Source organism: Sander lucioperca, chromosome 22 (genome assembly GCF_008315115.2).
Source record: "Sander lucioperca isolate FBNREF2018 chromosome 22, SLUC_FBN_1.2, whole genome shotgun sequence".
Lineage (NCBI taxonomy): Eukaryota > Metazoa > Chordata > Actinopteri > Perciformes > Percidae > Sander > Sander lucioperca.
Window position 1 is genome coordinate 19,768,978 of NC_050194.1, and position 26,291 is coordinate 19,795,268.

At 41.1% G+C, this 26,291-nt stretch overlaps 2 protein-coding genes across 2 annotated transcripts in view; one reads left to right on the top strand and one right to left on the bottom strand.

Annotated features, from left to right (window-relative positions):
• LOC116061114 (neurotrypsin-like) overlaps nt 1–2,006 on the bottom strand; it is a 35,808-nt gene extending 33,802 nt beyond the window's left edge. The window contains exon 1 of the mRNA XM_031315030.2: nt 1,617–2,006. Within this exon, the coding sequence (XP_031170890.1) occupies nt 1,617–1,715 (99 nt within the window). The 5' untranslated portion in view covers nt 1,716–2,006. The remainder of the gene's footprint in view (nt 1–1,616) is intronic.
• Nucleotides 2,007–11,627: 9,621 nt separating this feature from the next.
• On the top strand, nt 11,628–24,294 carry LOC116061484 (cerebellar degeneration-related protein 2-like). The gene is made up of 6 exons (XM_031315715.2): nt 11,628–11,872; nt 14,543–14,655; nt 18,711–18,859; nt 18,961–19,131; nt 22,487–22,700; nt 23,114–24,294. Exons 1-6 carry the CDS (start codon nt 11,791–11,793, stop codon nt 23,729–23,731), a joined length of 1,347 nt encoding a protein of 448 aa, XP_031171575.1. The 5' UTR covers nt 11,628–11,790; the 3' UTR covers nt 23,732–24,294.
• Nucleotides 24,295–26,291: the final 1,997 nt, after the last annotated feature.

Genomic DNA, 26,291 nt, shown 5'->3' on the forward strand with positions numbered 1-26,291 from the left:
ACAGGAAGAAATGCAGAACCAGGAGTCATTACTGCTCTGGGTGAAAACACATTACTGCTGGACACCAAAGTGATGTTTTAGTCCAAGCTTTTGGTCCTAAATGATAAAAACTGTGTTCACTTGACTGGTTGCTGCTGGTAAGGTTTTATGTCTGTCTACAGAGAACCCTAACCATCATCTTTCCCTAAACCTAACCAAACCTTAACCATGTTGCCACATCATTTAACAATAATTTGTAATGGTTTGTTGGACAAACAACTTATTTTGTCTTTAATTTAGGGACTGTTTGGTTTACCTATGTATTTATGCCAATTTAGTTTATATATATATATAACACTGGCATGCAGGGTCCTGGATGGGACCCCAAGACACCCTGATGGTTGATTGGGCCGTGTTGGGAACTTGATCCCACAACTACACCATTAATGTTTTAACATGGAGCTACTAACAACTTCTGACCTGTAAAATAAAATAAAGTGATGTTGGAGATGATTCAGAGTTTGCAGGTTACATAGGACTGGTTGGTGTGGTTCCTTTGCGTTTACTTGTGAACATCTTTGATGTTTTGTTAAGATGTTATGCAGCCTCCTTCTGCATTCAGGATTCTCACGATTAAAAGATTTGTCTAATGAAGTTGAAATGTAAAAGAAAAGAAGCTGAAACTCACCTGCAGTGTGCTATTTGTGCTACTTGCATGGCTGCTTCCAGTGTTAGCGGGTCTAATTAAATCCTGCACATCACTGTTCTCTACTAATGACTTCTACACAGACTACACAGCTCATATGCTGCACATTAACACACATCTACTGTAGTGCTACATAAGAAAAGAGGAAAAAAGAAAAATTATGAATTTAAAGATTCATGGATTTATTCAGCATTCATTAGATTGATTGTTTTGCGACATTAATAAGATATTTTCTTTTACCAATTAGCTATGTCTTTTGAACCTGACTTCCAGCTGAGACTCGCTCTGACCGACCAAAACCTGACAACCCCACCTGCTCCACTAGTTTTCAGCATGTCTGAGCTGACCGATATGCTGTGACAAGCTTCAACAGCCCGTACAGGGTTCATTCCCTCTACACCGCGGGGGGGTGAGAGGAGACACCGACGGGTTCCTCTCATGATATCCCGCCGAGGGGACTGGAGGAGGGTGGAAGGGTTGTGATTGAGACCAGGCATATGTGTGTGTGTGTGTGTGTGTGTGTGTGTGTGTGTGTGTGTGTGTGAGCACGCTTAATTGTACAATGCGCTTTGATTGCACCATTAATTGGCTAAAAGACAGATTAGAGGTGTTTGGTGCTCTTTCACCGCCCCGACGTGCACCTGCTTTGTTGAAAATTCATCCTGAATAAATAAATGGTGGTTTTGTTGTGAAGCATGAAAGCATACACAAGCCGGTCCTTAAATATTGGTTGCATTGCCCTGAATTATGGTATAGTTTTATCAATCTAATTATCGACCTAATTAGCCTAAGTTTTTATTGTAAAAATGCAGCTCAGGTCATCAAAGCGTGACTGTCACGGGACAGAAGAAAAAAAGGGATGAAAAAAAAATCAGGCCACATAGCAAAATCAACCCCATCATCATCATAATCATTAGACAGGCGTACGTACCTCCGCCCACAACGGCAGCCAGAGGCAGGCGGTTCCGATCAAGCACAACATTTCCCGGCTGGTTAGAGCCATCCTTGCCGCCCGGTGTGTCCGTGTCATAGCCAGAGAAGCCACCGCTCCACTCCCATCTCTGTGTCCAACCTGCCGCGAGGTGAACCGTTATCCTCCACTCGTCCCGAGCTGCTGGAAGAATAAAACGTGTTGTGTGATGATGATGATGTACGTGGGAGGTTTTACGCACAGAGGACAGGGTGCGGCACTATAAACGCTTCACGGGATGGAAACACACACACACACAAACGCACACACACACACACCGATCCAATCCTGAAATAGTGTTGAGCTCTGCAAAAACCTGATGCCACAAGCATCTCCTCTCTCTCTCCCTCTCCCTCTCTCTCTCTCTCACACACACACACACACACACACACACACACACACACACACACACACACACACACACACACACTCCTCCTTCTCTCCCTCTCCCTCTCTCTCTCTCACACACACACACACACACACACTTTCTCTCTATAGGCTATCAGCTGCGTGATTCATTATTGATGAATAGTTGAATTTGACTTTGTTTTCTGCAGGTTAATTACTTGTATAGCCTATTTAGGTTTAGTATATGAAGACAAATTTGCAAATTACCTCTTCAGCTGATAAATGACTGTCACTAAATTCACCTGGCCTACTCACACAGTCAAATGAATGAACGGGATTGTATTTATCTTCACCATGTCAGTATTCAATAATCCAGTCTGTTTTGTGGCATTTGGACAAATTAAAAATCCCTTTGATGCTCATGGTGATGATAAACAGTTTTTCCAAGATATAAGAGTTTGCATCTTTTTCCAGTATAAAATAAACTACCTTCTCTTAGACGAATACACCTGGAAGTATTTAGCTCAGTCATGCTCGTGCAAATACAGAACACAGCAGTTGAAGAGACCACAGGCAATCAGAGCATTGATATCATTTAGCCAAAAACATACAATATGTGGTAGAAAATGAGGAGAAAAAAGCACAAATAACAGTAGAGTACCAATCAGTTTGCACAATGAGGAAGCCTTTGGCAGCATTAAGACAGATGATACAGCAGATTATCACATTCAGATGTAAAGATTATGCAGTGCAGCGGATGAACAGAAAACGGAATGATAAAAACACAGCTGCACTGGCCTCTAGGGGTTAAAAGGTATAGATCTCTTGAACACCACAGCTGGGTGTTGTCAGGTGTGGTCTGTGATGTAGAGCGGTTCTATAGTGCAAAGCTGAGAGGGCAAGCAGAATATTTTAGACTGGGTGCAGTTGCCCTTTACATTTTGTGACTGACTCATTATGACTCGAAAGGTTTAGGACTCCAACACAAAGTTTCCAACCTGGCCTTCATAGCCAACACTGAAGACTTATTTGTGGGCACCCTCATAGCTCAGTTGGTAAAGCGGGCCCCCATACATAGAGGTTTACTTCTCGACACAGCAGTCCCGGGTTCAACTCCGACCTGCGGCCCTTTGCTGCATGTCATTCCCCCTCTCTCTCCCCTTTCATTTCTTCAGCTGTCCTGTCAATAAAGGCCTAAACATGCCCAAAAAATAATCTTAAAAAAAAGACTTATTTGTGACTTGCAAAACAATAAGGCCTACGTTTTTAAAGGAAAAAAGTTGAAACTGCTGTGAATAAACATTTCTGATGTTACCCATTTATCAGTTATATTCTTATTGCTGCAGCTCCTGTTTGTATAACTGTTAAACATAATCTGCTTTGTGAGGAAACATCCAAAACAGGAACTGGCTGTGAAATAAAATCAGCACAGCAACGATTTTGGCTGATGGTGACAAAAACTCATCCAAAAACACACATTTTGATTATAGCTGTTGACAAAATTGCCTGAGTGCTTTGCTTCAAAATGGTATATTTGAAGCTGATCCAAGGAGAAGCATTTCAGATTCAGTACAGATAACAGAGCCAACTGCCAGGACGTTTTGTCTTCACTCAGCAGTTGGACTGTACTGCTGGAGAGAAGTGGTCAGCTCAGCTTTTTCCAGCTTTTGTGTGTCCTTAAATTTATCAGATCCCCAAAAAATGCAATCACGCCAAAGTGCAGTGTTAAGCAAAAAACACCAGATTTATTTTCCTGAACATTTCTTCTATCAAATGTAATAAAATGTGAGGGTTGACTATCACATAAGACAAACTAAAAGCAACAAATACTTATTTAAGAAGCTGGACCTGGGTAATGTTTCTAATGTATACTTTAACAAGACACTTTCTTCAGAGCCTACAGCCATGGCAGCTCTGTCGAGATGTATGGGCACAGCAGTGCTTTGAGCTAATATGCTGATGTTTAGCAGATATATTCATGTTTATCATGCTTACTATCTTAGTTTAGAGTTCAGCATGCTAACATTTGTTAATTAGCACTAAATACAAAGTACAGCCCTGTGGGCACACCACTCGTCAGGTGCCTGGCAGCCGACGGCAGGATAAAGGCGGGGACCTAGGGGAGAGGACAGTGTCCGATTTGGGGACCTTAGATTTACCTTTCTGTTCTTTGCAGGTGTGGTTCTGACAGCAGTCAAGTGTGAAGCGAGTTAGTTTGAGAGTCAGCTCCTCCAAGTCTGAGGCCGTGGTTCTCTGCAAGAAAACGGTGGATTGCTCCCTCTGGGTTGGGAGTAGGATTGGGCATCCAAAAATTACGATTCTAATGGAATCTTTTCTTTATTGGAATAGTTTCAAATCGTTTTGAATCCGATCATCGCTTCCAAATTCAACACACACAAGTTTTTCTTTTCCCATAGCGGCCACCATACTTCCAGGCGCTTATTGTGTTCCAGCTGTGAAGCACAGTAAGGGTCGCTCTAAAGTGTGGCTTTATTTTGTATTGAAAAAGCCCGGTAAAACTGTAGATCACCATTGAACCAAAATAAAAATATTCCTCTTATCTGTAAAATATGCACGTGATCTGTTTTAACTCCACCCCTCAAAAATTTGGAATTGAGAATCGATATAAACCGCAATCGACAGGAAAAATCGGAATTGGAATCAGAATTGTTAAAATCAAAACGATGCCCAACCCTAGTTAGGAGTGAGTTGCTGCCCCAAATGAAGGAGTTCAAGTAGCTCAGGGTCTTGTCCATGAATGAGGGTACAATGGAGCGTGAGATGGCCAGGCGGATTGGTGTGCTGTCAGCAGTAATGCGGGCTTTGTACCATACCGTTGTGGTGCAGAGGGAGCTGAGCCTGAAGGCAAAGCTTTTGATTTACCAGTCAATTTATGTTCCAATCCTCACCTATGGTCAGAAGCTTGGTGGAGGTGGTTCAGGCATCTGATCACGAGGCCACCTGGGCGCCTTCCACTAGAGGTTTTCCAGACACATCCAACTGATAGGAGAACTTGAGGTAGACCTAGAATACACTGAGGAGATAATATATCTCATCTGGCCTGGGAACGCCTTGGGATCCCCCAGGAGTTGGAAAATGTCCCTGGGGAGAGGGACGTTTGGACTATCTTGCTTAGCCTGCTGCCACAGTGACCCAGCCCAGGATAAGAGGCAGAAGATGGATGGATGGATGGATGGATGGATGGATGGATGGATGGATGGATGGACAAAGTAAAAAAGAAAAAAAATCATGGCAATCCATCCAGTAGTTGTTGAGAGAGTCTAGAACAAAAAGGTGGACTGACCAACATTGTTATCCATAACATATCTTTATTTTGTTGGTTGACTAATCGATTCCTCGAATAATCATTTCACGTCCTAACTGGATTGCTTTTGTAAAACATGCAGTTTAGCATCACCTCTCTCTCTCTCTCTCTCTCTCTCTCTCTCTCTCTCTCTCTCTCTCTCTCACTCTCTCTCACACACACACACACACACACACACAGAATCCATCATCCCTCCTGTCGGCTGTATCAGCACTGTGTTTTGATGCAACATCAGCCATGTCTCTTCTCATCCACACACACACAACAGAAAACACCTGAGCAGGAGACAGCTGTCAGTCACTTTTTAACCTGTAAATGCAGATGTCTTTCACCCTCTCAGACTAATTTTCCTCTTGGATGATGGTAAAAGCATGTTTTTCTTCTTGTGTTTGGCAGCAGGGACGTTCAACCATCTATGCTCAATATATCACAGCAATAAGATGTCTCTGTTTCATAAAATATAAGTGCCAAACTAGGCACCAGTGTAATTTTCTATCTCTGTGCCGCTGTGATCCCCTGAAGCTGTGCGAGAGAGATTAGCTAAATTCATCTACTTCACAGAGTTTTGTTTTACCCACGGGCCCCAGGGTGGGAGATTACTTGGGAAATTAAACTTTTTTTGTGTAAGTTTCATGGTTTCCCCTGCCAATGAGGCCTTTGATGTTGGTGTTTAGTGATAACAGTTTGCTATCTTTAACCCAAATCCAATTTCTGTTATCATCATCATCATCTTTCTCTCTCTGGTTATCTCTGTGCCTCTGTTTTGCAATATCTTTCATTTCTAATTTTCTGTTTATTGCATTCAGTGTGTAAACCACATGGATGGACCGGTGCAATAATAAAGTAATATCATGCATGCACATACAGTACACAGCATGTGTGCCTTTTTGCTTCTGCCAGCGTCTTTGTATTCCCCACACAAGCCCATATGTGATCCTGGATGAGAGTTGGCATCATGCTGATTTTTGCAAACGCCTGGTTGTCACGGCAACGCAGCGGCTCCTCTCAATGCGAGTATATCTCCCCATTCTTGACTGTTTGTGTCCATGTCCAGAACAAAAGGCGGTGGAGGAAAAGAAACATAGAAGAGGACGCAAATCAGTCAAATAAAAATCACAAATTAGAATCGCTGCAGGCTCGCTGCTCTCTGACTGTCACAATGGATTTCTGCCAAATGTAAGAGCTTTGAAGATTAACTTAAAAAAGTGTGTGTGTGTGTGTGTGTGTGTGTGTGTGTGTTGAAGTTCTACCCAGAAGCACTTCCTCAAATCCCATTACACCCATCCCCTGCTCCTCCTCGTCCCCCCCCAAACATCGAGAGGATCCAGCTGCCACACCCCCCCACCAAGACAGTTGGTGTGGAAACAGATCAGTAAAGCTCTAAATGCCTTTTTTAACGACTCATTACCAGACGCTGTCGCCCATTAATGTCACTGCTTCCATGCTAGGGTAGCGAGAAACACTATCACTAACCTAAATCGCTGCAGGGAAGAGGAGGAATGTGTGAATGGGTAGGTGAGCACAGTGGTAATCATCCTGTTTGCTTGCCCCCTCCCCTGTCACATTTAAATTTCCTCTCTTGGTTTATCTGACTTCCTTTTACATGCGAAGCCTTTATTGTGCTGCTTCAAGATGCCTTTCTTTCCGCAGAGAAAACATTACTGGATATGTTGCCTTTGCATCTGTCACTTCTAGTGATAAAATAACAGCAGGGCTAAAGGAGAGCATTGGGTCCCATTCCGTTGTTTGACATTTCACACCCCATGAAATCCAAAATGAAAAGGCAATACAGCATCAATAAAAGCAAAAAATGCCATGGGTGTAAGTAAAGATAGGGGGGGGAACACAAACAGAGTGTTGATTCCACAGAAAAAGATCACAGCTATGTTATCATTATGAGAAGCCAAATCCCCGCAGAGAGCGCTCGCTTCCTGCTTTGCCTTTTCTCTCATCTCGCTGACAGCCGCAAAACACAGACGGACAAAATCAGGAGGATGGTGTAGGACAGGATGGGGAGACAGGGAACACACAGAGGGTGGAGCACAAAAAAAGAGGAGAGCACATACAGTATTAGATGAAAGGGCTGGAGCTAAGAGGCAGGAAAAGCTTGTGATTTTACAGCAGCTAATCCTCAACCTGGCTGAATAATTTCGCCCGGTGTTTGTAAGTTAATGAGATGTAACTGTGGCTTCAAACACTTACACAATCTGTTTGTGAAATTCTGTTGTGATTCCTGGTTATGGACACTTAGTAATCCAATACTTTAATTCATGAGCAGTAATGATGATTTATAGTAATGATATGTTATGATGAAATTGGTTTGCTAACAGAATTCTCTCTTAAGGAAATAAGAGACAAATCTTTCTGTGACAAAAACCGAAAGACTTACACTCTTTTTTTATCGTAATTGTCTTGAGGCTTTTAGGCTTCTTAGTAAAAATGTCTCATATCCTCATTTCCACTGCTGAACTATTAGCATTACCATTAACAGCAGCTTTTTGAGGAAGCTGTGAGGCTATGGGAGACTTTGGCACAGCAGCGCTTTAAACTAAATGCTGCAATGTCACCTTGCTTACAATGATAGTGCTAGCATGCTGATGTTTAGCAGGTATAATATTTATAATGTTCACCATCTTAGTTTGCCGTGTTAGCATGCAAATATTCTCTAATTAGCTTTAAACACAAAGTACAGCTGAGGATTATGGGAATGTCACAAAATATTGGACAAATTTAAATCTTGACCTGATGATGGCGCTAGATGAAAAGATAAAGTGGCGGACTGACAAACACTGCCATCCATAGAGCCACTCTATTAGCTCGGCTAAAAATGCAATTAGATGGAGGACCAAAAATCCAAAGGTTCCAGCTGAGTAATGTTTGAGTCATTGCTATTGACTAACAACACTATTAAGTCCTTAAAAAATGCATTCACGTCAAAGAACACTACACAGAACCATGTGTTATTACTTAGAGGAAAGACAAAGGTTCTTGTGTCCTTAGTTGAGAGCGGGTACCTTGCCCCTGGCAACTGAGGCTCATTGGCAGCACAAAGAGCAATATGTTTATTTAGTATTTTATTGTTCCATGTACCTAAGGAGTCCACACTGATTGAAAAAATACAAATACAGAACCCTGGTTTGTGTTGGTTGTTTGAAGATGAATTGTTCAAATGGCTTTTTTTGTGGTATCTTTTTTTTTTTTTTTTTTTTTTTTTAGAAAGATCATGGAGGCTAATAGTATCCCTGTATCCCTGATTATGGGAGTTTCTGTACTGTAAACCGTTTTTTTTTTTTTTTTTAAATGTATACTCTACGGTGAATAAGTAAATGGATTCATATTGTGCCTGTCCACACACTTTTATCAACTGTGGCTGTTTTTATGGTCTAAGCCCAATGGTTACACTTAAGATCATTCTTAATGCTACAGCACACAATGATATTTAAGATAAAAGCATGCTTCCAATTTTGTGGCAGCATTGTTTCTGTTTCAACATGACAATTTGGTACAACAGAACTTGACTGGCCGGCACAGAGCCCTGACCTCAACCCCATCCAACACCTTTGGGATGAACTGGAACATCAACTACAAGCCAGGCCTTATCTCAGTGCCCGAACTCACTAATGCTCTTGTGGCTGAATGGGAAAAGATCCCTGCAGCTAGGTTCCAAAATCTTGTGGAAAGCTTTCCCAGACAAATGAAGGCAATTATAGCAGCAAATGAATGCCAATGATATTGAAATGAGATGTTTAACAATCTGGTGTACTGTCCAGGTTACCACATACCTTTGGCCATGGAAACGACACAAAGAGAGATACACAAATGAATGTAGAAATTATTAAACTACCTCACTCATTACAAATAAACACCCTCACAACACATGCAAACATGCAGTACATCTCTGCTCAGCAGCTAGCAGATGCATGTTTTGAATTTAAGGGGGGAAAAAAGCGATGGAAGAAGAAAGAGAGGGTGAAGAGGCTGATGCTGTACTCATCATCCTCCTCTGGGGTCCAGAGCAGCACATCATTTATCATCAGCTGGCAGGATGTTTCTCAGAGAAAACACCGTGGAGAATGTATTCATCTGTCTGCATCGGATAATGAAACTGAAATCTGACTATGCGGCTGATCAAATGCTATATCTTATCTCTAGAGTGGATCAACACAACTCTGTTAATCTATCTGATCATATTAATCTATTCTAATAAAAACAATGTTATGTTTCTTTCTTGTGTGTTCAAATGAACAATTTACTGTAAATCAGTGTCTTTGTTGTTTGAATAAAAGGCAAACTTTTATGTTGAGCTGAACAGGGAATTCAGCCCAAATTATGAGACTACAGTGCCACCTACAGATGGAAATACACATCATCATAATGCAGTTTAGGAGTCCTTTTCATCTAAATGGGGCTTTTAATAAAAAATAAATAAATGGCACTATGTATCTTAGGCAAAGGCAAATGGTTTAGTACTTCTGTTTGCTCCTGAAAGAACAAATGTCTCATTGCCAGAGAATTCAAGACCCCAACATTTCTGTTATTTAAGCAGCTCATTCTCCATCTCTGGATGTCACCCTCTTTGACCCTTCCCAGAGACCTTGAAAAAAAACAAAAAACATCCCTCTCTGAAAGATTAATCAACTATTGACATGTCCCCCCTGTCTGGAGGAGCTTTGTGTTGCTTTGTCTTTCAGTTTGCTGCTCTCTGATGTCCCACTACAACTTTCAGGTTGGTTCAGCTACAGCGGAGAAGTCAAAAACATTCCTTCTCACTCTATATGTCTCTAAACAATAATCACCTACTGTCTGTGAATCAACAGCTTCCCTGAAAGACAAGACTGCATGTCTGTTGAAGTGCGACTAGCTCCAGAAAATAAGACTGAAAACAAAAGCAGTTTTGTGAGATCACAAATTTGTTTGTAGCCTACTTGTTATTTATAGCAACTTTAGAAATTCTTAAATTATAGAGTAAAACTGGTTAAGTAGGCTACAGTGTGGTGCGGTCTTGATAACACACACTAGGACATTTATCGAGTGATTAACATCAGACAAGACAGCATGAGTATGCATGTGAGTTGGAAATGTGTGTGAGGGGAGAGAGATGTGGATGTAGTTGTAGCATTTGTGGGCCAGAAATGAAAAAAGGGAGGAGGGAATTGTTTTGTAATGAGTAGCTACAGACATACAAGCAGCTAGGCCAGGCTCCCATGGCTTCATTCTCACTGCTAAAAAAGTATTTTACTGTTGTAGCTTCATGATATCATAATTATATATACAAATCATCATAATCTGATTGGGCCAAAGTAACAGTTTACTCCAGGCCTCAGATACACAAATGTGTAGAGTGCAATTTTTCCTTTGAAATGTACAATGGTGGAAATCCCGCGGCTGCAGCGCCCCCGTGTGGTCACCCAGACTCTGTGCGCTGCGGTTTTCAAGGGAGGAGCAGGTGTGGTGAAATGACGGTCAAACCTTCAAATTAAAAGCACAAACTGCACGTTTAAAATCCAAACATTGTAGTTGTTAGATATGTTGAGTTAAACTATTACAGTAATAGGCTATAGTTATATTATAGTATACTTTTACAATTTGACATAACGATTTCCCACACAGTAAACACAGTGTGATAACCCAACCGGGCACAACAGGCCTAACGTTAGCCAGCCTACCTGTTCTTCTCAATTTGAAGTTATAGCCTACTGCTCAATTCCTTGTTTGTATACGCTTGTCCTGCTGCTTTCATGTTTTGTAGGCTAATCCTCTCAGAAAGATGCTTGAGATCCTGAAAGCAAGGGTGTTGTGTGGAGGGTAGGGTTAAGGTTAAGGTAAAGGTAGGGTAGGGTAGGGTAGGGTAGGGTAGGGTAGGGGGTAATGATCTCGACGGGGGAACTGAGCAGTCTGAGCCTGATACAACACGGCACGGGGAAGCAAAAAAATAAATAAAAGTATTTTCTCCGACAAGCTAGCAGTAACTTTCACTCGGTAACCAGAGGTTTGGTTTATGACAATTTCCGCGGCTGGGGGGCAGCGAGGTGTTTAATCTGTAGTTTGTATTGACAATCGTAGTGACTGCAGGTAACTTTACTAAAACGGTTTTAGTAGTAGGCTAGCCGCCTACTTTAGAAATTAGTGTCTAAATTAATAAATAATATGTAGAGCTAAAAACACACACTTTGTTTCTACTACCAGCAGGTGGCGCTCGCCTCTTCTCCTGTTAAGAGAAGCTGGCCGCAAACCAAAGGCTGCTTTTATTTAGAAATTCAAAGCCGGAAACATGCCTTCAACGCAGCAGATCCGTCAGGTGTCTGTCCGGAGATGCGCACACACCGGCACCGGTTGTAGCAGGCGTGCAGACAGCAGCTGGACGCGGACTGAACCTTTCCTCGCCGTTTATTATCGTCTTTCTTTGACATGTTTAAAAAGCGGATTAATCCTCAAACTGTGTGACTGATTTTAACCGTGAAGATGCTGACAGACATGATTGTGGAGCAAGAATTTGAGATCAAGGAGGAGGAACCGTGGTACGACAAGCAAGACCTTGAACATGGTACAGTTTTCTTTCAGTCTTTGTCTCCGAACCCTATTGAACCACATTCATCATTTTATATTATTAACAATAAAAAAAACAGCTGTAATATAGGATAATTAATATATGTGTCACATTACAAACTCAAAGCCCTGCAGGTGCACAGAAGGTTATTTGTAGGATGTTTTTTTTTTTTTTTTTAGGAAAATTAAGAATGTGATTTTCTGAACATGCATATTGAATATTTTCATTTAGGGTGTTTTATTTATTCCACAAGCTGTTTTAGTGTACATGAAGCACATTGACAGGCTGGAGGAAAAGACAGGAGTCAGCAGGACACAACATATGCGGCAAAAAAAAAAGGTTGTCTGAAATAAAGAAGTGGTTTTTGACTTCATTGATCCTTTGTTATGCTTTCGCACTTACCTTATGGCAGGGGCGATTCTAGGATCAGACCTTCAGGGGGGCTCAGCCCCTGATGAGAATGTGACAGGGATACAGTTCCTTGCAAAAGTGTCAACCCCTGCTAAATCAGTAATTTCATTAGCCGATAATCTCTGAGCTAGCTACTGAACACCAACATCAGCTAAGGTTTTTTTGACACTATATTGTCTTCCCTTCAACCTTGAAAAAAACACTTTTTTTTTTACATTTTTGACTTCTGCTTTTTTGCTTTTTCCAAAGTTTTACATTTTTAAATTTTTCTTCTACACATTTTCAGCGCTTATTTCTACGTCCCATATTTTCTGATATAAAACAAAAATTTGACCCGAATTCAACACAAGGGTTTTAACAGTATGATGGAACTAAACCTGACACTTTATAAGTCCAGGAAACAACCAGTTTGACACAATGTTCTAACATTCAGCAATTTTAGTTGCTTAAGTTTCAACTTCTTCTTTTTCTCTGCCAGCCAAAGGCGGGAGTCTCCCACAACCTCCTCCGATTGGCCAACACTACGTTTCTGTTAACCCTTTCCTTGACGGGGTAACAGGTAGAGCTGGGGGTAAACGATTATTTATTAAACGATTAATCGGACGATTATTTTATCGATTAGTCGACTAATCTAACGACTAATTGGACGATTAATATAACGATTATTTTTCTGTTGCTCGATTAATAAAAACCATAATGCATCTCAAAAATATACCAAAAAATTCTTAATAATATATTTTATTAAACAATTTTGCACAGCAAAAACTCTTCTGCTTTACACAAAATAAAATAATTATTTTACTGTTATACAAAATGAAAGGCCAGCCTGTTTACTCTTTTACAGTACCAACATAACTCTCTTGTTCAAAAAAATCAAGTTGTAGTGCAAAAAAGAAAAACACTGTGCAGTGCACAGTACAGACATTCCTTGGATTGTTTAACACAACATAACAGTCCCAACATAAAACCTGATGCATAATCAAACTGACTCTCTTAACTGCTATTCTGTAGGTTTACATGCTAATGCAGCTGTGCACTTTGGTGGTGCTAGGCTAACCAACGCATCTTAGCTCTCTGTGCAGTTTGTTCGTGCTAGGTTAGTAGCTAACGTTCACGTTAGCTACTATAGATAGCTGTGTTCTGCAGCTGTAAGCTAGCTACCATTCAAGCCAACATTAGATGATAACTAACGTTAGCTAAACACAGCTGCCTAGGCGCCAGTAGCTAGCTAACGTTAACGTTAGCTACTAACCTAGCACGAACAAACTGCACGGAGAGCTAAGATAGTTAGCTAGCACCACCTAAGTGCGCAGGCTACACAACACACTACACAAACATGAAATTAATTTAGCTAACGTTAGTACTTGGGACTATATTTTAAGTATTCCCATACCCTCGATGATTAAGGGCGAGCTGTTTTTTTAGGACTTCTTCTTTTCATGGGGCTTTTTGCAGGGCTTTGTTGGGAATTCTGTGAGGAGGTTGCTGTTTCCTGCAATGTTTTGGTCTCCCACATGTGTGTGTGGCGAAGCGTCGACGCAAAAATACGACGTCGACGTAATTTTGACGTCGATGCGTCGACGTAATCGACGCGTCGCTGCAGGCCTAGTAACAGGTGCATAGCATCGGAGACAGACACACAGGATATTAAACCTGTTTCAAGCCCTTTGAACCTGTAATTGTTTGTCCTCTGTCACTAACAGACAAGTTCACAAACTCTCGCTTGAAGCACTAAAATTGATTTAAAAAAAAAAAAAAAAAGTTTTTTATTATTAGAATTTTTAGGGGGGCTGAGATGAAATTGAGCCCCCCTAAAAAGGGTCTAAAATCGCCCATGACTTATGGCTTTTTGTGTGTGTGTGTATGTGTGCGCATGCGTGTGCGTGCGCGTGCGTGCGTGCGTGCATGTAAAATTCCCTTGTACTATATGTACTATTTTTATTTGGGATTCTTTTAAATCTGAAATGAAAGAAGAGCAAATAATAAGGTGCTGGGGTAGTTGTCTGGGTCAGGGAAATTAATAGGTACATTAGAAATCACCAGCAGTCCTGATTTATCAGTATACTTGTGTATTCAGTTTGTAAGGTGGATAAACCCTGGGATTTTTTTTTTTTTTAAATGTGGGTTACTTGACTCCTGCCAACCAACAACAAAACCTCCCAAAGCTGCTTGTACAGTAAAGTCCTCATGTCTTCATCAGTGAGACTAAACTGTGAGCGCTGAAATACTGATGGTTTCTCACTCTCTCTCCTACAGACCTACAGCTGGCAGCCGAGCTCGGGAAGACTCTTCTGGAGCGAAACAGGGAGCTGGAGCAAGGGCTGCAGCAGATGTACTCCACCAACCAGGAACAACTGCAGGAGATCGAGGTAAAGAGATGAGAGAGTCACCTGTCTTACCTGGCTGACTTTGTACCTTTTTATCCAAGGACCAGGATATACTGTAAATTTATAAGAAGGTCGGCCTGGGAAAAGTGACAGTGACATACCTGCTTCCTTCATGAAGCACTGATTTCCTCCTAAATACAGTATTAAATTGTGCCATCACAGGGTTATATTGCATTACAAAGGCCTCACATTAGACAAAAAGACAAATACAACATGCTGCTGTACAAGGCATAATTTCCACTGGGCATGGGGAGGACATGTCCACCTCACATGCAGGCATCATACAAGCTGTTACCTTCTTGGTGGAGTTTTTTTGGGGCTGTCAGCATCTTATTAGGACAACCTGCAGACACAACTCCAACACTAACCCAACTCCTCTGCATATTTTGGGGTTAAAAAACAACAACTTAACAGCTTATATTTATAGATAATTCTCCTAAAAAGATGCTAGAACTGATCATCAATCAACAACATTGCAGTAAACACAGTGCTCTTTGTAGTAAAGAGATAAGAAATAAAAATGTATTTGTCAGATAATATACATGGGTATAAATGAATGGCCTCTCTCTGTCTCTCCTTGTCTACAGATTTAGGAAAGGTTTATGCTGAATTCCCAGTAGATCTTTGACCAAAATGATTAGTTTAAGGTCTTAATTCAAGCTAACGATTACAGAAATACAATGTTTAGCTTTTGAAGATTTTCCAGACTTCAGTCCTAGTTTTAATTTTGTTGAGTAAGGTCCGTCTGGCACTAAATCCTTGCCTACATGTCACAGCTGACACTCAGAGTTAATCTCTTAAGACCTGTACTGGATCCTTGTGACGTCACAGGTCTGATTCCAGCTCATGAACTGTGTTACAGTTCATTAGCTCTCTGTGTTACTGTCACCCTTTACTGGAATAAAAAGGCATCTAATAATAAAGCAGAAACACCAGTCTTTTAAAACAGAACTAACCTGTCAGACTTTACAACATACTGTACATACATGTTACTCATTGACTTTTGACTGTTTATGTCCAGTGAGCCTGTTGCAGGTCTGTTGTCTCCGTGAAGTTTATGTTTTCTGTCTGTTGAGTTTCAGCAGGCAGATTAGACGAGAAAAGGTTCAAAGTGTCCCAACAGCTGATAAGATAACTTGTTCTTAAGGGAATTATTACTTTGATAGAGCCATTGATAGAGCTTTTAGAGACATTCAGGTGTTACTGAGAACAAAACAAATGCATATTTATTGGCTCTTATGATGCAGCTAAAACATCTAATTAACTAGAAGGGCACTTGGAGAGCGCAGACCTCGGTCAAAGGCATGCATTTTATCACAATGTTGACGCAGTGTGAATTTTTCCAGCCGGGAACACATTTTTTCTGGTTATTCTGACACCACATGAATGCAGCACAAATGTCACAATGTAAACTAAAGTGTAAAATAACTTGCGTATCCGCCCTGTTATTCGGATCCGCTCCAAATGAAATGTTTTTTTCCTCAGCCCATGCTACACCCTTTTACCAAGTTTAATGAAAATTGGGCCAGTAGTTTTTCCCGTTATCCTGATTCTTATATGAGCACCATTTTAATAATTAGAAACTATTGATGCTGCTGGTAGTTTGACCTACTTTTTATCGATTTGTTTGAATTGTCTACATATTGCATGTCTTGTAGCACAGGTTGACATTCATTATAGGTCCTACTCACAAACATGTAGCACGTGCATGCATATATACGGAGTGAGATTATTATTCTATTATTCATGTATTCTCTGGTGAGTTTATATTTATTTCTCTTTTTAAAAAATCTTTTCTGCTGTGTTTTAATGTCCCTGTTTCTTTCTGTGTGATATATGCTATGTTATGAATTTTGTATTGTATTTTATTATGGTGTGATATATAATGTCAATTTAACTAATATAATAATAGCAATAACAGACAGGATGTGTCGTTACTAGGGATAGACCGATTATCAGCCCGTTTTTTGGCAGTATGCAGATTATCTGTATCTGCGTTTAATTTGCCTGATAACCGATAAAGCTAATAAATTTAAAAAGTGCACCACTTTGGCTGCACTACAACTCTGTGTCTGTCCCTCTGCTTTGGTTTCACTCACCACTGAGTCTGACTTAATGTCCCGCCCACAACGCTATCTGACTATCTATTCATCTATTTACTGGGTATTAAGTTGAAAGTTTCTAATTTGCTAAATAATTGCTTAAAGCATTTAAACAATTTTTTGTGTTAGAGTTTGCAACATTCCAAAATCTTAATTTTGACTTTAACGTCCAGTGTGTAACGTGTTTAGTTGTTCATTATCAAAATCTGTGTTGCCCTTTCACAAACTTGTCCTTTTTCATGAATATTTACCACCACCATCAATTCCAAGTATTCCTATTGGCTTTACATTTTACATTTGCATTCACATGAACTGGGGTAGATGCTCCATATTCATGCCATCTTGAAAATACGTTGGCCGGTAAGGGACATACAGGACATACTGCTCCGCCTTTCGCGTTTTCGCTGTCACATGATAAACTCACAGGTCCTGCTAATGCTGCTAATGGGTATCGTAGCTTCCCGGCCCCTGGCAAGTTTGAAGAAGGAAACATGGAGGACCACACATATTCAAAATCCAATCTTCTTCTTCGCCAGGAAAAAGAAAAAGTATATTGAAAAGAGCAAGCGACTGGCTTTTTGAAGCGTGAAGGCTACCGTAGCTGTAATATGTACTTTGAACTGTGTGGCGCAAGAGAGTTGATTGCGATATATGATCTCAAACGTCTTTTTATTAAAGCATACGATTTGACATACAATTCACTTGTACATTCTAAGAATTTTTTTATAAGTAATTCAATAAATCAAATAAACAGTAAACTTGAAGTGGTGCAGCATTAAAGCAAGGCAAAGCAAAAAAAAAAAAAAAAGGAGAGAGAGACAAGTAACAATAATACAAAAACAGTGGCAAGAACACTACCAGGCTGACCGCGATCCCCCACATTATCCCATCCCCCCCGTCTACCCATCTAACCCCTCCCTATGTATCTCCACCCCATCCACCCTCCCTCACAGAGGCCTTCACTCTAATATCATTATAATTGTCATTATATCATGTGCTAGGATGCGGACTGTTGTACTGGAATTGTAGTTTTGAGGTATGATATAAGGGGTTTCCATGTTTTATTGAATAAGTTGAGCCTGTCTTTCAATGTATACCTTATCCTTTCTAAATGAAGTGTGTTAGTTAAATCCTCTAACCACATCTTAGAAGTAGGTACAGTTGTGCTCTTCCATAAGATGAGGATTAATCTCTTTGCTATTATGAAACAATAAGAGAGAAAGCGCTGCTGTGCCACACTAAGTTTCCTGAAGGTCTCCGATATTCCAAGAATGATGAACAAGGGCTCAGGTTTGATTGAAGTATTTATGACCTCAGACATAATGTTACATATATCAATCCAGAACAATTGGACCCTTGGGCATAGAGCAAAACTATGGAGAAGTGATGCTACAGAAGAGTGGCACTTATCACACATAGGTGACACCTCTGGGTATATGTTGTGTAGTTTCTCCTTTGAGTAATGAAGCCTATGAATAATTTTAAATTGGACAAGACAATGTCTTGCGTTATCTGAACAATTATGTATTTTTTCAAGACTTTCTGTCCATAAATCATCTGGAATAGATTCACCAAGTTCCTCTTCCCACTTACGTTTATAATTTTCAGTCGATGGGGAGCTTATTAATAAGAGATTGTTATAGATGCGGGATATCAATTTACTTTCGTTAGGAGACAGTTTGCGATATATGATCTCAACGCTAGATGGGAGAAATTCCTACACATTGGACCTTTTTAAAGATTTTCATTTTCACTGTAAATGCATATCGTTTCCAAATATCGGTTATCGGCTTCATTAACTACTAATAATTGGTATCGGCCTTGAAAAACAAGTATCAGTCGACCCCTACTCGTTATTCTAGACATCATTCTCAGCAGATGATGTACAACAAACTGTCCTGTCAGTCATGTGTCCCTCTGTCCTCTCTCCTCCAGTACCTGACGAAGCAGGTAGACCTCCTCAGGCAGGTCAATGACCAGCACGCTAAAGTGTACGAGCAGCTGGACGTGTCGGCCCGAGATCTGGAGCACAGCAACCAAAAACTTGTTCTGGACAACAGGGCGGCGCAGCAGAAGATCCAGGGGTACGACTGGAGATGTGAATTATGGACAGATTTCCCCCATTTTTATAGAAAGTCTCGGACCTAAGTATCACTCATAACAGAGTTCTGTTTTCTCCGTTCAGGCTGACGGAGACGGTGGAGCTGCTGCAGACGCAGGTGGAGGAGCTGCAACATCAGGTGGAAGAGCTGAAGCTCAGTCCTTCTCCGCCTCGGAAGCCTCCACACCGAGAGAAGTGGCCACCTCGTAGCACTCAGAGTGTGTCCTGCCTGAAAGAGCTGCAAAACACACTCAGGTAAGGATACTCGAATATTGCACCTGTTTCATATGTGCTCAGTCAGGTTATCAGTTAGTGGACAGACGGCTGCTTTCCTTAATTAATATTAAAATGAATATTTAATATTTTGGGGTTTGGGATTAGTCAGACCAAACAGGCAATTTGAAGACATCACATTGGGCTCATTGAACTACTGATGGACACTTTTCACTATTTGTTTTAGGTTTTATAGAAAAAAAAAAAAAAAATTTAATTACTTGAAAAAATAATAATTCTGAGACAGTTGGTTTGATTGATCAATTGCTAGGCAGACAATTAAGCGACAATAAATTTGATAATTAGTTATTTATCAAACAAAGATGACAAGCATTCTCAGCTTCTTCAATGTGAGGATTTGCTACTTTTCTACTTTTATATAAGTGTAAGTTGAATATATTTGGACTTGTCGGACTGTCGGAGAAAGCAAGCAATTTTCTCTTTCTTGCCAAGAGTCAAATGAAAAGATCGATACCCCCTCTCGTGTCTGCACCCTGAATATGAAGCTACATCCAAATATCTGCTAATCAATGGACTGACACATTTGTTTAACATATCCTGGTGACTGTGGCAGGGAATTATTCAGCTCAAGTGTCTCTTGTTGATGCATTTTGATGGGATGAGAGCAGAAAGGAGTCATTTTTGTTATTAACTTATTCCTTAACCTGGTAAAAACAAAAAATCTTAAATGCCTTGTGACTGATCCATAAGCTCTGTGTAAGCTTCAAGAAGGGAAGCAGCAAATCCTCCACTAAGTCCTCCTGGCTTTAGCCCTGTGGGCTAATCCTTGCTGGCAAGTCTTACTCCCAATGTTTCATGCTGCGGTCACTTCCTCTTGTCCCGTGGTGGTGTGACAGGCTTATTACCTGCCTGAGTTTAATCTCATCATGTTAGACATCTCATATGTCTAACATGATCATGTTAGGACTGCTCCCTCAAAACATCCAGGTCAGGCGGATGTAAATCTCAGTGATAAACATGCCAGGGAGCCGCGAGACAGGTCTAAACTGTGGTGGATGAGGTTGGAAGGAAAGAGGTCAAATTCTGAGCTTGAGGGTGCGGACATGTCTCCATATCTCTGATTTGATTCTTCAGCTGATTTCTAATCTACTCGGTCCTACTGATAAGTTCTTGATTTCTCGCTTAGTGTGCTTTCCTTGGTCTTATCTGACCCTGGCTCATGAGCTTTGGTACACGTCACCACTTTGTTTTGCCTAATTATGAAGCACACGAGCGAAATATAAAATACTCAAAGTCAGTTGTGAAAGAGAAGACAAATTATCAGCCAGCGTGGTTTGATAAAGGTTATATAGAAACAGGTGACAAAGCAATATCCACTCAAAGTCCACTTACTCGCCTGCTCTGGAGGTTTGACAATATGACATAAGTAGTAGAAACCGTTTGAACAAGTGTGAATGTGGGAACAATCGATGAAAATAGCTGCATCTCATGTCACTTATTTGATAGCTCCTCGACTCCTCGGTCCTCGCTAAACCGGAAGTTTTTCTGTCCCTCTTTGGTGAAGGCCGTCGAACATAGACAGTATATAAACTGGACAACAGATCCAGTCGCTCTGGATGGAGACCAGTGAAGTCTATTAGAAGCACTTTTCCGGTGATGGCTGAGCGTTACTGCGCAGCCGCCAACTGAGCTTGAAGACGTAGATGTGACGTGAGCAACCTGTCTGAAAGTTGGAAGTCTTCTGGTAGCTGTGCCAAGAGAAATCTCAATCATTCCCAATCTAGCAGAGACGGAGAGCGTAGGTATATGTAAGGAGATAACATAGGCACAGGCTAATTATTGCTCACTAAAATGCTAGTTAACATTAGTAATTAAACTTAAACAGCTAATGTAAGTCGAAACTGCCTGCGAGCTTCTCCTGTACTATACGGTAATTCCTCTACTATGCAACAGTAAGTCGCGTGGTTATGACACAATCGTTAGCCTATTTTTACAAAAACGTCTGCTACGGAGCCATAACGTGAGGTACAAGGTAATGGAGGCTTTTATACATTGTCGTGTTTCTTTAGAAATAAACAATGGACAAATAGAGTCTTTAAACGCTTCAGATGTAAAGTTATTCTCTGTCAAAATGAATGGCAGTCAATGGAATGCTAACGGCAGGTGAGCGTTTGGTAGCATCAAAATGGCACCATAGGAGGTTCGAGTTCTGAAGAGAGGCTTACCCCCTTGGTCTCGAAGCTCTTATTATTGCACGAGAATCGAGGAGGGATCATCTAGGAGCTATGGGAGAGGATACACAAGAGCGGCCTTCCCGGAAGCCATGCAGCTGAAGGAGTTTCTAACTCCGCCCAAACAGCTGACGAATTCATGTAACGCTTCAGAGGAAAGGACGTCTCACTCCTCTAAAAAAACATTTGCTTGTTTTCTCTCTCCTCTGATGATTTCCTCGCGTCTCTCCCGTCTCTCCTCGTTGGGAGGGACTAAGACGCGAGGAAGGAGAGTGGAGAAGTCGAGGAGGCAATTTAAGCAACATGAGAAGCACCTCATGTCCTGAAAAGCTTTTTGGAATAATCTGGAATTGTATTAAACGACTATCATTTAGTTTTGTTGCATGCATCTGTGTTGTAGTCACTGTTATGTTAAAGAATAGTTCCACAATTTGGGAAATACACTTACTCGGCAGGATGTCACTGCACCCTGCCAAGAAATAGTCCAGCACCCCCTTAAAACCACAACTTTCAGCTCCATTGTGTAATGTTTTGAGTTGATTCTTAGCAAAAAAGCTTTGTTCTTTCACAAATATGTGCTCATTCATGTGTAATTACTTCCACCAACTAATCAAAGTATTCTCGCAAGCGTAGAATCTGCCATTCAGAATACATACGAGCGAGTCACTCGAATGGCGGCAGCCATGTTGCGCCTCCATCTTTTAAAATACGTAAAACTATTATTACACTGGAAGGAACACTCACGGACGAAGTCGTACTTCTTGGAATAATACGGCCACCGTAGGAGTTAAAACACGCTCGGAATGGGAGGGGCTAGAAAGTAATATTCAGTTGGTTGTCATATACAATTTCACCGCTAGATGGGAGAAATTCTTACACAATGTAGCTTTAAAGAGATGATTGATGATGACGTGTTGATTTGGGAGCTTTAGAGCTGGTAGGTGGTTTGGTTACCATTGGACAGAGCCAGGCTAGCTGTTTACAGTCTTTATGCTAAGCTAAGCTAGTCGTTTGCTGGCTCTAGCTTCATTTTCACTATACAGACATAGCGAGTGGTTCTTCTCATCTAACTCTCAGTAAGAAAGATAATAAATGTATTTCTGGAAATCAGAAATCAACGACGAGATGTCTGTGTCTCTGTGCAGGTACGACCACGACGAACCCTCAGACGGTCTTGAGTCTTCCGACATGTCGTGGCACGAGGAGGAGCAGGCTTCACTACGACAATCGCTCCGCAGCCTCCAGACTCAGTTCGCCAGTGAGCGCGCTCGGAGGGAGGAGTCGGAGCGAGAGGCCGAGCTGCTCGGCCGTGAAAATGCAGCGCTGGAGCAGCAGCTGGCGGGGATGGAGGGCTGCCAGGTATGCCTGACAGATAAATCGTGTGTGTGTGTGTGTGTGTGTGTGTGTGTGTGTGTGGAAGTAGAGCAACATGTGATTTTGTCTGTCTGGAGTTCTTGAATTTCGGTTCCAAAGTTCCGGAACACAAAATTAATAGAGACAATGACTAAAATATACATTAACACTGTCAGAATAAAGGGTGATTCAACATCTTAACGGGAGAGAAAATAGTTGCTGCGTTGCTCTTTGTTTTGTCAACTTATATTCCTCAAAAATGAAGTAAAGCAACAATGGCAGCACAAGGATGCTCCTACATCACTGTCACAAAGCATCACAGACTCACGCTTGGTCTTTCTGAAACAACATGACAGTGATGTGCTCAGTTTGTGTTGGTCCTCTCTGACATCACCTTTTTCTCTCTCTCTGCGCTTCAGGCCAGAGCGGCTGAGCTGGAGCGTGAGGCCGAGGAGCTTCGTCAGCTCTGGAAATCCGATTCCTCCACGAGATCCATCAGACCGGACGTCCTCCACAGCCTGCTGCCCAACTCGCTGTTCCTCAGCCCCGAGGAGGAGAACGAGGGGGATGCAGCTGCAGCGAAAAGCCCCTGGGTCCGGAGGCACTCGGACAGCGAGCGGCTGATGAAGGCGACGCAGGTGCCCGACTCTCGCGACAGGATCTACAACCACGAGTGCTCCTGCGTACGCCGAGCCGAGGTGGTGAAGTATCGCGGCATCTCGCTGCTCAACGAGGTCGACGCTCAGTACAGTGCCTTGCAGGTGAAGTACGACGAGCTGCTGCGGCGCTGCCACCTGGGGCCGCAAGAGGAGGAGGAGGAGCAGGATGGGCCCACCCACAAGTCGGTCCAGACTGCCTTCATGGCCGCCACTTGTCCTGCTCTGACAGACATGGAGGACTTTGAGGATGACTTTCACCAGCCGGAGTATAAGGAACTTTTTAGGGAAATCTTCTCCCGCATTCAGAAAACCAAAGAGGACCTGATTGAAAACCGAGGGCGACTCTCAGCTGGTGAAGTGCTGCCTATTTTGCATTAGTAGCTTCTCAAAAAAGAAACTGCTGCAAGATGAATTATTGTCTTCCAGTTAAAGAGCGAGTCTTTGGAAATACTCTTACAGCAGCACATGAAGCTAACTAACTCTATACTTTACATGTATGTTGTTTTTGCCCAGAAATGGTGATCGCCATGCAAAGGGGTTAAGAGATGAGAGCAATGCAGGAACAAGAAGCACCAGCTCATGTCTCAGATGTGGCTCATTTTTGCACAGAAACACCAGTGCCTAACGCTGCCGTCTCTACTGTGCACTCACTCTACCTCACTTTGCACAAACAAGCTCCCGAGGAAACCATTTCTGGGTCTCCTTTTCATAAGCTGCATCAGTAACAATTTATTCTACGGGTCCCATAGTTTCCTATAGTTCACTAAAAGGATGTGAATTTACAGAAAGGTTCCTGGAAAATACATAAAGATGTAATTTGGTGCGTGCAGTGAGAAAATGGAGACCGTCCAATTAGTAAACTTCCAAATAATAAATTTCATTTAATTGCTGGTGTAACCTAGAAAGTGTTTTAGTCCGTGCACAGCAGGTCAGTTGAACATTTAAAAAATTGGAATACAATTAGTTAACAAATTAGCCTGGGAAAAGCCTGACGAACTTCCGGCAAATTTGAGATTTGTTCTGGTCAAGAGCCCATTCAAGCCCCATTTCCAATTTTTCCAAATCGAGGCACCAATCACAACCGTTGAGGCGGGCTTTACACGATGACGATAGAACAGCGACGACAAGCAGCTTTTTGTTTACATTCAACATGACGGCCACCGAAGCGCAGCAACCCGTTGACGCCGCTGTCGCTGCTACGTCACGTCACGTTGGTCTGATTGGTTGAAGGACTATCCAACTGCGCCCAGAGGCATTTGAGCGGCGTCCGTTGGTGACGCCCCTTTGGAAATGAGCTGCGGATGAACCTTCCCCAGACCCACTCTGTTATAACTGAGAAGGGTCTGGTGTCAACCAGGATATTAACAAATACTAGTTTCCAATTAAAGTCCTCTGGAAGTAAAACTGATTTAGGGCTGAAACTTTTCCATTACTGATTAACCTGTCTCTTCTTTGAAATTGATCATTAATTCTATAAAATGTCAGGAAAAAAAAGAAAAGAAAAAAAGCCCAGCATCAGTCCAAAACCCTTTACGTGCATTCAATTTACAACACATATTCAATACTAAGAAAAAAAGCAAATATTCACATTTAGTAACCAGTAATTTTTTTATGTTGTTGCATATCTGCTGAAGTGTCTTAAATGATTCATTGATTATCTAAATTTCTGCTGATTTATTTTGTGCTGATCAGCCAATCAACCAACCATTTCAGCTCTAATTAACATTGTCACCTCCTCGAAAGTTATCAGGAAATTACAGATCCATAAAATAAAATGTTATTACTGTATCTGCTTTTTGATTTGTTTACTGAATTTGTTATTTAATTTTTAATTTACTTTTTTGTTTGCAACTATGTAAAAAAAAACAAAAAAAACAAGTACCTTTCTTGGTGATAGTTTTGCCTGCGCCTATAAGAGCGACCAATGCAAGTTGTTATATTGGTGAAGGAGTTTATATCATTACAAGTTTGGGATTCAAGGTGCTCAAATATATGTAGGATTTTTTTTTTGTAATTGTAACATTTATTTCTCAAAAATAATACTTGATTATTGTACGATTAGGTTAGATGACTGTGAGTGAATGTTATATTAAAGGGAAAAATGGAGGTTTACCAAATGTACTTGACAATGTAGCGGCCTCCTGATATATCATATGTCATGTTTGATTAGAAGCTTTTTCTCAGCAGCACTTGTGTTGCTTTTTGCTGCCTGACATTTGTGTGTCCTTGTTAAGCTTAAGACTGTGCACACAGTTTGTCTATAAAATCACATTGAGATGCACTTTAGAAATCGCACATTATCAATACTCTTTTGACACTTTACATGACTGTCATTGTGTAGTTATAAACAAGTGTCCTGAATAATCTGCAGCATGTACGATGTGTTTTTACCTGTTTCATGATTGGACCTCGTGGTTTATGTCTGAGCCATAAAACATGAAGCAAGCCGAGACAGCAGCCTTGTGTCTTCTTTTTGCCGAGTCAGTCTGTTGTAAAAAATTGATTAAACATCACATAGAGACGATGCCACTCGGACATCATAAACCACTTCTACAATTATATGATAGTTTTTAATCTGATGTAATAAAACTGCTTTGATGTCAGCCATCTAGACACACTACTGCACTTTAAACAAACTCAACACGTCAGCCTGAATATAAAACTACGGCAACAAAACCGAATCATTAACAGTTAAAATTAGAGATGTCACATCCATGAGCGGCGTGGCAGCAAAACTAAACAAAATTATAGCATATAAACAATTAAAAAGGGGTTATGTAAATATGTTACCAGCCTTTTCAAAATAAGCAGAAATCCAACTCTTAGTGAACTGTTTTTACTGTGAACATGGCAATTATTTCTGTTTCTCTACATGTATTTCAATGTTATTACATCTTTATGAATTTTTGTACACTAACACTTAAAATGTATTTTTGAT

Bases quoted from the DNA above. Each gene is read 5' to 3' on its own strand.
- LOC116061484 (XM_031315715.2), top strand. From the start codon at position 11,791: ATGCTGACAGACATGATTGTGGAGCAAGAATTTGAGATCAAGGAGGAG. The intron at 14,656-18,710 runs GTAAAGAGATGA...TCTCTCCTCCAG, and splicing joins AACAACTGCAGGAGATCGAG to TACCTGACGAAGCAGGTAGA. The intron at 22,701-23,113 runs GTATGCCTGACA...TCTGCGCTTCAG, and splicing joins CGGGGATGGAGGGCTGCCAG to GCCAGAGCGGCTGAGCTGGA.